The sequence below is a fragment of the Hylobates moloch genome, unplaced genomic scaffold (genome assembly GCF_009828535.3).
Source record: "Hylobates moloch isolate HMO894 unplaced genomic scaffold, HMol_V3 SCAFFOLD_23, whole genome shotgun sequence".
Classification (NCBI taxonomy): Eukaryota; Metazoa; Chordata; class Mammalia; order Primates; family Hylobatidae; genus Hylobates; species Hylobates moloch.
The window spans coordinates 15,186,799-15,200,241 of NW_026652298.1; the positions used below are offsets into that span (position 1 = coordinate 15,186,799).

Sequence of the window (13,443 nt, forward strand, 5' to 3'; positions counted from 1 at the left end):
ACAGTACCTTCTAGTTGTGTCCTCACAAGATGGAAGGGGAGGACACTGGTCTCTTCAGACATTTATAAGGGTGTTAATTTCATTTATGAAGGCCCTACACTCAGCACCTAATCACCTCCTAAAGGTCTCACCTCCTAATATCATCACACTGGGGAACAGATTTCAACGTATGGATTTTGGGAGACACAAATATTTAGTCCACAGCAGAAGGGAAGATGTATGTATGGGGTCATTAAGTGATGTTTAATATTTTGCTTTTATTATGAAGTTTAATTAACTAAAAACTAGATATGAGATTAAGGTTTACATATAACCACTAACATCAGTAATAGTTCTGATGCAAAAATCGAGTTCAAAATTCAAATCTTTAGGCCGGGTGTGGTGGCTCACGCCTGTAATCCCAGTACTTTGGGAGGCTGAGGCAGGCAGATCACGAAGTCAGGAGTTCAAGACCAGCCTGGCTAGCACGGTGAAACCCCGTCTCTACTAAAAATACAAAAATTAGCCGGGCATGGTGGTGCATGCCTGTAATCCTAGCTACTCCGGAGGCTGAGGCGGGAGAATCGCCTGACCCTTGGAGGCGGAGGTTACAGTGAGCCGGGATTGTGCCACTGCATTCCAGACTGGGCAACAGAGCCAGACTCCGTTTCCAAAAAAAAAATCAAACATTATGTTCAATAAAACATAAATAAAAGCAGAAAATTTAATACGGTTTTAGAGTGGTTTCATCCTATTTCTTATGCCATGAACTTATCTAAAATAGATCTAGTTAGAAATTATTTGGGGTCACTACAAATTCATTGAGTGGCTTACCTCTTCTTTTCCTAATGTTATGAGAACATCTTCAGTCAAGGGAATTACTACAAAAACAAAACAAAACAAAGTTACATATATTTAGTTAATTCTCAAAAATCAAGAATTTAATTTTGCGGTTTTCTAAGATAATTCTTTCCATCTCCATTTATATAATATACAACTTTTTCTCCCCCGCAAGGCAGAGTTTCCCTCTTGTCACCCAGGCTGCAGTGCAATGGTGCTATTTGGCTCACTGCAACCTCCACCTCCCTGGTTCAAACAATTCTCATGCTTCAGCCTCCTGAGTAGCTGGGATTACAGGCATCCACCAACATGTCCAACTAATTTTTGGATTTTTAGTAGAGATGGGGTTTCACCATGTTGGCCAAGCCAGTCTTGAACTCCTGACCTCAAGTGATCCACCTGCCTTTACAATACACAACTTTTTATGAAATGTGTGCAGTTTTCATTTATTTTTAACATCTTTGCACATATAGCCAACTATATATAATTTTAGATAAATTGGATCCTATTTATGTACTGTTTAGTGCCTTTTTCTTTTCTTCTTCTTCAAACTCTCAAAAGCAAAGCTGATAATCTATAGTGTGTTCCTCAAATACTTCCCCTGTAGTCATATATCCTATGTACACATATGTAACATATATTTACATACACTTAAAAGGGTTATTCTTATCATCATTGGTTTTATAAGAATGAGGTCATGTCATACATATTATATTCATCTTACTTTCACTAAATAAAACCCCCAGGGAAACCTAGACCTATATAGGTCTAATTCATAACTTTTAATGGCTGCATGATTTTCCAAAATGAATATAACATAATATACTGAGTGACTGCCCTCTTGATTGAACACTTTGATTTTAGATTAACTTTGTGTCTAGTTTCTAGCCATAACAAACAAGGATGCAGTAAGCAGACTTTTATACATGTTTTTATGTACTGGTGCTCTCATTTCTATAGAACAGATTCTCAGAAATGAAATTTCGGAGAATGAAATGTGTACTTTGAATGTGAATACAGAATGTCAGCTTCCTTTCTAAAGACGTTCCCATGAGCTATGAAGAAAAAACAGCAAGAAATATTACAAACTCTTCTAAAATTATTGCCAGGCTGATGAGTAGAAACAAATGTGTAATTTTGTATAGCAAATTTTAATGCGTTCAATCCTTATGCTAGAAATTTTCCTTTCCTAATGAAGTGCTATTTGAAACTTTTCAAATGGTAGGCTACTGAAAACTTTCAAAGGTATCTGCTATTCTAGAAAGCCTTCTAACAGGGAAGAACTTTCTACATGTGCTTCACAGATAGGTTTGTATTAGAATATTCAGTGTCTGGGAAGGGTTTGCTCTCTGCTTCCAAGATGGTGTCTTCTTGCTGTGGCCTCACATAGTGGAAGGCAAAAGGGGAAAAATAGACACTACCTTCAACCTCTATAAGAAGCTCACTGATCACATCCTAAAGACCTCACTTTTTAACACTATCATACTGGTGATTAAGTTTTAACATGAATTTTGGGTGATATATTTAGGCCATAGCAGACAGCTATTATCAAAAAAACAAAGTAACAAGTGTTAACAAGGATGTTGAGAAACTGAAACCATGTGCACTGTTGGTGGGATTGTAATATGGTGCAACCATTATGGAAAATAGTATAGGTGGTTCCTCAAAAAACTTAAAATAGAACTATCATATGATCCACTAATTTTATTTCTGGTAGACATCCAAAAGAATTGAAAGCACGGCTTCAAAGAGATAACTGCACATCCATGTTCATAGCAGCACTCACATTCACAGTAATGAAATTATGAAAGCAACCGAAGTTTCTGTTGACAGATGAACGGATAAGCAAACTGTGGTATATACCTACAATGAAATACTATTCAGCCTTAAAAAAGAAAGGAAATTCTAACATGTGCTACAACATGGAAGAACTTTGAGGACATTACACTAAGTAAAATAAGCCACCCACAAAAACACAAATACTATATGATTCCATTATATGAGGTATCTAAACTAATCAAATTAATAGGAAGTAGAATTGAGGTTGCCAGGGCTGGGGGATGATAGAAAAGGAGAGGTGTTGTTTAATGTGTACAGAGTTTCAGATTTGCAAGATGAAAAAGTTCTGAAGATACACTGCACAAAAATGTGAATGTACTTAACACTACTGTGAACTATACACTTAAAAATGGTTAAAACTGTAAATTTTATATTTTACCACAATTTAAAAATTTTCTTTAAACTAAACAAAACCTGAGGGACTTGAGTAACCATAACAAAAGGTCTAACATTCTTGTTATTGGAATTCCAGGAAAGGAGAAAGAAGGTGGGGGGAGTTGCTGAAAAAATACATCAAATAGCTAAAAAGTTCTCAAATTCTGCAAAAGACATAAATCTACACATTCAGGCATCTGAGTGATTCCTAAGTAAGATAAAGCCAAAGAAATCCAGGCTAAGATACAACATAATTGTTCTTCTAAATGCTGAAGACAAAGAAAAAGTTCTCAAAGCAGCCACACACACACACACAAAAAAGCCTTCTCTATAAAGCAAAGCCCATCAGAATGACAGCACATTTCTCATCAGTACCAAGAGAGGCAGAGGTAAGTGGCACGACATTTTTAAGTGCTAAAAGAAAACAACCCTGAATTGCGTATCCAGTGAAAACATCCTTCAGGAATGGAAGAGCAATCAAGAAATTCTCAGATAAAGAAAAACTAAGAAAATTTGTCGCCAGCAGACCAACTCTAAAAGAACGGCTCAAGGAAGTTCTTGAAACAGAAACAATAAAAGGAATTTTGGAAGATCAGGAAGGAAGAACAATAGAAAGAACAAAAACATGGACTAAAGCTACCATAAATCCTACAGTCACAAGGAAATAAATTCTGCCAACAACTTCAGTAAGCTTGGAAATGGATCCCTCCTCAAGCCTTTGAGGAGAATCTATCATTGCAGCCATGAGATCCCTAAGCAGAGGACCCAGTTAAGCTGTGTACAGACTCCTATCTGCAGAAACTGTGAAATAATAAATGTCCTCAGACCCCTGAACTACAGAAATCGTGAGATAGTAAATGTATGTTATATAAAGCCACTCCAAAAAAGCCTAAAACAAGATTGAGAAAATGTTGGTAACTGTAGAATCTGGTCTCTGAGTTTACTACAGTTAACTCTCTATATATGTATTTTTTAACTTTTCTTTAAGTTTGAAAACTTCTATCATTGCCAGGGTGGGAGAAACCCATTGTGGTCAAGAGATTAAAAAGTCTGTTATAATAATCTAATGGACTGGTGATGAAAACCCGAAGTAAATCCGTGACAGTAGGACTCGATATTTAGTAACTAGCTATATGTTCTAGTTCTAATGTTTTTGTTCTATTCTCCCCCCCCTCACCTCAGGTGATCCACCAGCCCCGGCCTCCCAAAGTGCTGGGATTACAGACGTGAGCCACCACACCCAGCTGTTCTAATTTTAACAAATATGCTATATGTGCAAAATGAAAAAGGAAGAATCTAGGACTCTTTTTTTTTTTTTTTTTTTTTTGAGACGGAGTCTCGCTCTGTCCCCCAGGCTGGAGTGCAGTGGCGCAATCTCGGCTCACTGCAAGCTCCGCCTCCCGGGTTCACGCCATTCTCCTGCCTCAGCCTCTCCGAGTAGCTGGGACTACAGGCACCCGCCACCATGCCCGGCTAATTTTTTGTATTTTTAGTAGAGACGGGGTTTCACCATGGTCTCGATCTCCTGACCTCGTGATCCGCCCGCCTCGGCCTCCCAAAGTGCTGGGATTACAAGCGTGAGCCACCGCGCCCGGCCCGAATCTAGGACTCTTAAATTGGGAGCTGATCAAATACGCTCCATTCAATGAGTGAGGAAACAGAAAAGGTCAGTTCATGAATCTGAGGTGTCTATGAAATATTTTGGAAAAGATGCCTAGGAGGTACAAAGATACTTGAGTCTGATATTGCAGAGAAGTCTGGTTTAAATATACAGATTTTAAGTTGTTATTGGTTGATGTGTCCCCACCCCCAAATTCCTATGTTGAAATCCTAATCCCCAATACCTTTGAATATAACTGTATTTGGAATTGGGTATTTCAAGAGATAATTAAGTTAAAATTAGGTTATTAGAGTTGGCCCTAATCCAGTAAGACTGGTGTCCTTATAAGAGGAGGAGATTAGGACACAGAAGGAAGACCATGTGAAGACACAGGAAGAAGAGGGACATCTGCAAGCCAAGGGGAGAGGCCTCAGAAGAAACCAACCTTATTGACACCTTGATCTTTAACTTGTATCTTCCAGAACCAGAATTGTGAGAAAATTAATTTCTGTTGTTTAAACCACCTAGTCCATAGTAGTTTGTTATGATAGCTCTAGTATACTAATATGGAAGTTATTATAGATATAACACATAAAAACAGAAGAAGATATAATGCTGGCATAGTATATAGGGTCCTCTGGAGAATGTGAACATATAGAAGTTATTATTACAGATATAACACATAAAAACAGAAGCAGAAGATATAATGCTGGTATAGCTTATAGGGTCCTCTGGAGAACCTGAACATTTTAATATTTGAGGCTGGGTGTGGTAGCTCATACCTGTAATCCCAACACTTTGGGAGGCTGATGCGGGAGGATCACCTGAGGTCAGGAGTTCGAGATCAGCCTGGCCAACATGGCAAAACCCCGTCTCTACTACAAATACAAAAATTAGCCAGGCGTGGTGGCAGGCACCTGTAATCCCAGCTACTCGGGAGGCTGAGGCACAAGAACTGCTTGAACCTGGAAGACAGAGGTTGCAGTGAGCCGACATTGCACCACCACACTTCAGCCTGAGCAAGAGTAAGACTGTCTCAAAAAAAAAAAAAAAAAAAAAAAAAAAAATTTTTTTTGAATATGAGCAGCTTTTGAGATGCTAACTATACTACTGAAAAGGCAATAGGACGTACGGTTGAAGACAAATTAAAATCACAATTGTAATACTACACACCTATTAGAAATGCTCAAATTAATGACTAACGGGTAGTAATAACGATGTGGAAAAATGGCTGACATTGGCATGAAGACAGTCATTAATGCAAGAATATGGATAAAATTGTATAGGAAGAGAATGAGGAGAAAACAGCTGAAGATTGCTCCTTGGGGAATTTCTTTTTTTTTTTTTTTTTGAGATGGAGTCTCACCCTGTTGCCCAGGCAGGAGTGCAGTGGCACGATCTCGGCTCACTGCAAGCCCTGCCTCCTGGGTTCATGCCATTCTCCTGCCTCAGCATCCCAAGTAGCTGGGACTACAGGCGCCCACAACACCTGGCTAATTTTTTATATTTTTAGTAGAGACGGGGTTTCACCGTGTTAGCCAGGATGGTCTCGATCTCCTGACCTCATGATCCACCCGCCTCGGCCTCCCAAAGTGCTGGGATTACAGGCATGAGCCACGGCGCCCGGCCTGGGGAATTTCAATAATTGAGAAAGAGAATGATAAGCCTACAAAGAAGACTAAGAAGGGAAGCATGGGGTGGAGAACAATTAAAGGAAAGAAAACAGAGTGGGAGAAGAAAGAAGCAGGAAGACATACAGAAAAAGAGGGTACAATCCAAATAGAATATCATATGCAGGGATACTTTGGAGATAGTCCAAGTTTGGTTCTAGACCACCACACTAAAGCAAATATCACAACAAAACAAGTCACACAAATTTTTTGTTTACCCAGTACATACAAAAGTTGTTTACATTATACTGTAGTCTATTAAATTATGCATTAGCATTATTTCTAAAAATGTACATACCTTACTTTAAAAAAAACCTTATTGCTAAAAAATGCTAACTGAGATGCCTAATCTAAGCCTTTGGTGAGTTGTAATTTTTTGCTGGTGGAAGGCCTTATCTCAGTGTTAATGGCTGATGACTGATCAGGTTAGTGGCTGCTGAAGGTTGGGGTGGCTGTGGCCGTTTCTTAACATAAGACAACAATGAAGTTTGCCATACCGATTGACTCTTCGTTTCACAAAAACATTTCTCAGTGGCATAAGATGCTGTTTCATAGCATTTTACCTTCAGCACAACTTCTTTCAAAATTAGTCACTCCTCTCAAACCCTGACACTGCCTTACCAACAAAGTTTATGTAATATTCTAAATCTTTTGTTGTCATTTCAACTGTGTTCAAAGCATCTTCACTGGGAGTAGATTCCATCTCAAGAAACCACTTTTTTTGCTCATCCATGGGAAGCAACTCCTCATCTGTTCAAGTTTTATCATGAGATTGCAGTGATTCAGCCACATTTTCAGACTCCACTTCTAATTCTAGTTAGATACTTCTACCAGATTTGTAGTTACTTGAACCCCTCAGAGTCATCCGTGAGGGTTAGAGCCAACCTCTTGCGCACTCCTGTTAATGTTGTTATTTTGACCTCCTTCCATAAATCACGCATGTTCTTAATGGCATCTAGAATGGTGAATACTTTCCAGAAGGTTTCAATGTACTTTGGCCCAGACCATCAGAGGACTTATGACAGCTATAGCCTTACAAAGTGTATTTCTTAAATAATAAGACTTCAGTTGAAGTGGCTTCTTGGTCCCTGGGCTGCAGAACAGATGTTGCATCAACAGACATGAGAACATTAAATTCCTTGTACATCACCATCAGAGCTCTTGAGTGAAGAGATGGGGAGCAGTAATATTTTGAAAGGAATCTTTTTTTTTCCTGAGTGGTAGGTCTCAACAGTGGGCTTAAACTATTCAGTAAACCATGCTATAAACAGGTGTACTGTCATCCAGGCTTTACTGTTCCATTTACAATGCACAGGCAGAGTAGATTTGGTATAATTCTTAAGGGCCCTAAGATTGCTGGAATGATAAATGAGTGTTGGTTTTAACTCAGGGTCACCAGCTGCACTAGTCCTTATCAAGAGAGCAACCTGTCCTTTTGAAGCTTTGGAGCCAGGCATCAACTTCTCCTCTCTAACTATAAGAGTCCTAGATGGCATCTTCTTCCAATAGAGGGCTGTTCTGTCTACATTGAAAATTTGCTGTTTAGCATAGCCACCTTCAAGTATCTTAGCTAGATCTTCTGGATAACTTGTTGCAGCTTCTGCCTCAGTACTTGCTGCTTCCCCTTGCATTTTTATGTTATGGAGATGGCTTCTTTCCTTAAACCTCATGAACCAACCTCTGCTAGCTTCACACTTTTCTTCTGCAGCTTCCTCATCTCTCTCAGCCTTCGAAGAATTGAAAAGAGCTAGGGCTTTGTTGTGGATTACGCTTTGGCTTAGGGAATGATATGGCTGGTTTGATCATCTAAGTAGACTAGTAAAACTTTCTCTGTAACAGCAATAAGGCTGTTCTGCTTTCTCATAATTTGTGTGTTCACTAGAGCAACACTTTCAATTTCCTTTAAAGTTTGTTCCCGCACTTTGGGAGACTGAGACAGGTGGACCACGAGGTTAGGAGATCAAGACCATCCTGACCAACATGGTGAAATCTGTCTCTAATAAAAAAATACAAAAATTAGCTGGGTGTGGTAGCATGCGCCTGCAATCCCAGCTACTTGGGATGCTGACGCAGGAGAATCGCTTGAACCCAGGAGGCAGAGATTGCACTGAGATCACACCACTGCACTCCAGCCTGAGTGCAGTGCAACAGAGGGAAACTCCATCTCAAAAAACAAAAAAACAAACAAAAATGTTCCTTTCCATTCACAACTTGGCTACCTGGTGCCAGAGGCCTAGCTTTTGGCCTATCTTGGCTTCTGACATGCCTTCCTCATGAAACTTACTCATTTCTAGCTTTTAATTTAAAGTTATCGATGTGCAACTCTTCACTTAAAAACTTAGAAACAATTGGTTATTAATTGGCCTAATTTCAATATTCTTGTGTTTTAAGGAAAAGGGAGGGCCAAGGAGAGGGAGAGAGATGGGGGAACAACTGGTCAGTGGAGCAGTCAGAATACACACCACGTTTATTGGTTAAGTTTACTGCCTTACACAGGTGCAGCTTGTGGTCCCTCAAAACAATTAAAATAGTAAGATCAAAGACCACTGATCACAGATCCCCCAACCAGATGTAATAATAACTTAAAAGTCTAAAATACTGTGAGATTACCAAAATGTGACACAGGCTCGCCACAAACTGAATTTGTTAAACATAGAGTATCTGCAAAGTGCAATAAAGTGAAGCACAATAAAATGAGATGTGCCTGTATAGACATATATTGCATAGAGAAACTTAAGCTCTCATAATTTAAAAAAAAGAGATGTACTAGGGGAGTATCACAATTATAAATTTTTATGCTGTCTTCTACTTCCTAACTGAAGACAAAAATATAGTTGGCATCAGCTGGACGAGACAGAAAACATCATACAAACTATGTGGCCCTTTTGTGTAAGTATCTAAAATAAATTAACTTTATAACTTTTCACTTCCACTAGGTAAATTTCACTCATTAAGAAACAATTCACTGGCACACCTGTAATCCTGGCACTTTGAGAGGCCAAGGCAGGAGGATCCCTTGAGCCCAGAAGTTCAAGACCAGCCTGGGTAACATGGTGAAACCCCGTCTCTACAAAAAAATACAAAAACTAACCACTAATCAGGCATGGTGGCACAAACTTGTAGTCCTAGCTACTCAGGAGGTTGAGGTAGGAGGATCCCTTGAACCCAGGAGATCAGGGCTGCAGAGAGCCATGATTGTGCCACTGTACTCCAGCCTGGGCAACACGATAAGATCCTGTCTCAAAAAAAAAAAAAAAAAAAAAAAAAGGAACAATTTACCATTTCTAGTGAGCATAAGGCAGTGTCTATGAGGATAACATAATAGCTATAATGTCTCCATAATCAAGCTTATTATAATCTAATGTAAGATATGTTTATCAATAATAATAAAGAAGTACAAAATAATTCATAGAAAAAAATAAGTGGCTTCTCGGTATCAGTGAAATTTGGGCAATTTCAAAAAGGCCAAAAGGATCTTGTAATTTTTCTTACAATTATTAAATTAATTTGCCATTAACAGGTTTACAAAAAATTCAAATTTAAAATAAGAATCTTACTTTCAGGTGTTTTTTTCTGCCATTGACTGAGTTCAGCGGTTAAACATTTTACTTGCATAATTAATAGTGATAGCTACAAAAGAAGAAAACAAAGTCATTTTCTGTGGACTATTCATAGCTATTCATAGATGAAAATATAAACATTCTTAATACTTTAATACTTTGCAGGGGGTTGGCATCCCTAACTCTCACGCTGCTCAAGAGGCAACTTTATTTTAATTCTTAATCTGTTTCACTGATCCACTGATCTATTCCTACAGCAATTCCATAATTCTGATTATTATAATGAATAAGTTAGTCCTTTTTTTAGGCCAAGAGTAAAATCAATTCAAATTCGACACAGATAGTAAAATATCTGTGACTATTATACCTAACACAAAGTTAGCAGTCTTTGTTCTTTTTTTTTTTTTTTTGAGATAGTTTTGCTCTTTCGCCCAGGCTGGAGTGTAATGGCGCAATCTCAGCTCACTGCAGCCTCCGTTTGCTGGGTTCAAGTGATTCTCATGCCTCAGCCTCCTGAGTAGCTGAGATCATATGACCACATCACCAAGACCAGCTAATTTTTTTGTACTTTGATAGTGACGGGGTTTTGCCATGTATGCCAGGCTGGTCTTTGTTCTAATTTTAACAAGGCAGCATAATAGCAACTAACAAGCAATTTACTCAGTTGTTAAATATATGTATAGTTGCTAAAAGACAAATAATAAAGAAAATACTCTTATTTATAATAGCTTGTTCTAGAAAGTTTTTAGAATATTCTTCCAATTCTTAAAGCAGGAAGAGTAAGAAGTTTTCCAAATGATTAAGCATACGGGTATTAACAAAGATATTAAACTTGAGAAAAATATAGACACATATATTTATTTTCCAAAATACAATGAATTCCACTTACCTTGTATTTTTTAGGAAGAAAAAGAAGATTCATACCTGAGCATTTGAATCGGTGAGTGTTTCAGTTCCAATAAGTGATAATTTATTCTGACACTTGATTTAAAAAGTAAAAAAAGGCAAGTCACACACGATAATTCACAGAAAATTCCCTTCCCCTCCCCTTTTGTACCAGGCCAATACAACACTCTTCTAAAGCACAAACATCTGATGGAGAAGAGTTTGTTGAAATTCCTCACTATGTAAGACAATTAAGGCAGCCAAACAAGTCCCAAAGTGAATATATCACAAATAAAAAGAGATACTAGAATGAAGAGAAAAAAAAAAAAAAAAAACCAGAAACTAATAGCTAGAATGAATTAGAAGTCAGATAATTGGAAAGTGGGAGATAAAAAAATAAGAGGGAAAGCACTATAGAAAAATAACAAGCAAGAAGATAGTTAAGATCCTAAGAAATCCTAAGAAAATAAATAAAGCCTTCAGGAGACATTGTTTCTGTGCCATTAAAAAAGTCCAAAACTGTTCAAGATGATTATATGAGATAAAAATATGAGTAAATTCTATTTCTGCTCATTTGTAGTGCAGCATTTCTCTATACAAATTTTAAGTAATTTTAAAATCCAAACTTCTATACTGAAAAAATACCTGAAGCAAAAAATAAAAAGCTGGGGGGATTATAAAAATTTTCCTGAAAACACATTAATAATATAAAGTACAAAGTATTTATGTCAAAAATAATTGTAAGAAAAGAGAAAAACCTCACTAATTTGACCAATTCTGAAACTTTACTGGGAAGAATAGGATGCTAAAAATATCTGTGCCCTATCTTTTGGCTTCCCTGAACTACCCTGGAAGAAGAAGAATTATCTTGGGCCACACATAAAATACATTAACAATAGCTGATCAGCTAAAAAAAAAAAAAAAAAAAAAAGAAATCCATAATGCTTTAAGAAAGTTTGTGTCAGGCTGCATTCAAAGCCATCCTGGGCCGCAGGTTGGACAAGCTTGCTTTAAGTAGAACAAATTTTCACCAACATACTCTAGTGTACCAAAGGCAGTTTTATCTCACCAACTTAGAAAAAGTGCATATATTTCAAACAATATTTTCTAAATTAATTTATGTTTTCACTCATAATTATGTGTTCTTCCCACTTCCATATTCTCTATTTGGGGAAATAATCCCATCAACCACCCAACAGCCCAAACCAGGAACCTGAAACTAACCATATATCCCTCGCATTGCACATAAATTAACTTCTAATCCTACCTACTTATCTTTGAATCCACTCTTTTATTTGCAATGACAATACTTAGGGCTTCCTTACTTTTTACCAGGACTATTACTAGAGCTTCCTAAATGCTTTCTATCTGTAGTCCTACTCTTCTACATTCTATTTTCTTCAAAAACACCAGAGTAATTTTCCCAAACTGCATATCTGATCATGTCACTTCCATACTTAGAATTTTTTAGTGGCTCCCCATAATACACACTCAACAAAATCCTTTATGTTCTGGCCCCTGATTACTTCTCCAGGCTTACCCCAGAAGTCCTTCTCCTAATTTACATTATCCATAATATTCTATTTAATGTTCTGTCAACTCTCTCAGCTTTTACACATTTTCTTCTTTATGCTTTGTATACCTCTTCTACTTTTACAGGCTAACTCCTAACTATCCTTTAGAAATGAAACCAGTAATTACTTTTTTTTTTTTTTTTTTTTTTGAGATGGAGTCTCACTCTGCTGTCACCAGGCTAGAGTGCAGTGGCACTGTCTCGGCTCACTGCAATGTCCGCCTCCTGGGTTCAAGCGATTCTCCTGTCTCAGCCTGTCTCAGCCACCTGAGTAGCTGAGACTACAGGTGCACACCACCATGCCCAGCTAATTTGCCTATTATTAGTAGAGACGGGGTTTCACTGTGTCGGCCAGGATGGTCTCAATCTCTGGACCTCATGATCCCCCAGCCTCGGCCTCCCAAAGTGCTGGGATTACAGGTGTGAGCCACTGTGCCTGGCCCAGTAATTACCTCTTTTAGAAAGCTATCCTGGACCCCTTCACCTGGGTTTAGTACTCCTCCTATGTATAGTCTTTGTACTTCTACAATACATCTAATATTGTACTACAACATAATATAATGGCTATTGTTTCCATAAGATGGTAATCTCCTTGGGAGCATGGATTGCCAAAATTTTTCTTTCTATAGCTCATCTAGTGTAAAGTTTCTTGAATGAATGCTTACAGGTCTAAAAGCTATATAAATATTTATCATACATAATGGCTTTTGGAAACTAGCACAATCATTTCTTTCCTGAGTCTATTTATTATTGAAGTTGATTTAATCTTATATTAACTATCACTTTTATCTTCTGATACTTACTTCTTCCATATCTTTCCACATTTCTTCACATTCTCTAATAAGTTCTTCTTCAGTATTTGTAACATCTCCCACATCTGTAGTACTATCCAGATCTAGATCTTGCTGATTCATTGATGTATGCTTTGTGAATTTTTAGCCTTATAAGAAAAACTAAGGCAAAAAATATTTATTCATTCAGCAGTACTGGTTGAACACTTATTACCTGCCAGATACTCATCTAGGGGGTAAGAATATAGCAATGAACAAAACAGACAAAAATCCCTCCTACCATGAACCTTATTCTAAGTAAGGAAAACAGACAATAAAATAAAAAATAAAG

The 13,443-nt window shown here is 37.7% G+C and overlaps 1 protein-coding gene across 6 annotated transcripts in view; it reads right to left on the reverse strand.

The window, feature by feature from the left end:
* Nucleotides 1-13,443, reverse strand: part of CENPK (centromere protein K) — a 94,943-nt gene that overhangs the window by 73,766 nt on the left and 7,734 nt on the right. For all 6 annotated transcript variants that reach the window (XR_009211754.1, XM_032145173.1, XM_032145172.2 and 3 more), the window contains 4 exons: nucleotides 13,125-13,274; nucleotides 10,788-10,844; nucleotides 9,861-9,933; nucleotides 814-860 (listed from right to left, as the gene is read on the reverse strand). Coding sequence is in view for 5 of the 6 variants with exons in the window: in XM_032145173.1 (XP_032001064.1) it covers nucleotides 814-860; nucleotides 9,861-9,933; nucleotides 10,788-10,844; nucleotides 13,125-13,235 (288 nt within the window). In the remaining variant the exon portion in view is untranslated. The remainder of the gene's footprint in view (nucleotides 1-813; nucleotides 861-9,860; nucleotides 9,934-10,787; nucleotides 10,845-13,124; nucleotides 13,275-13,443) is intronic.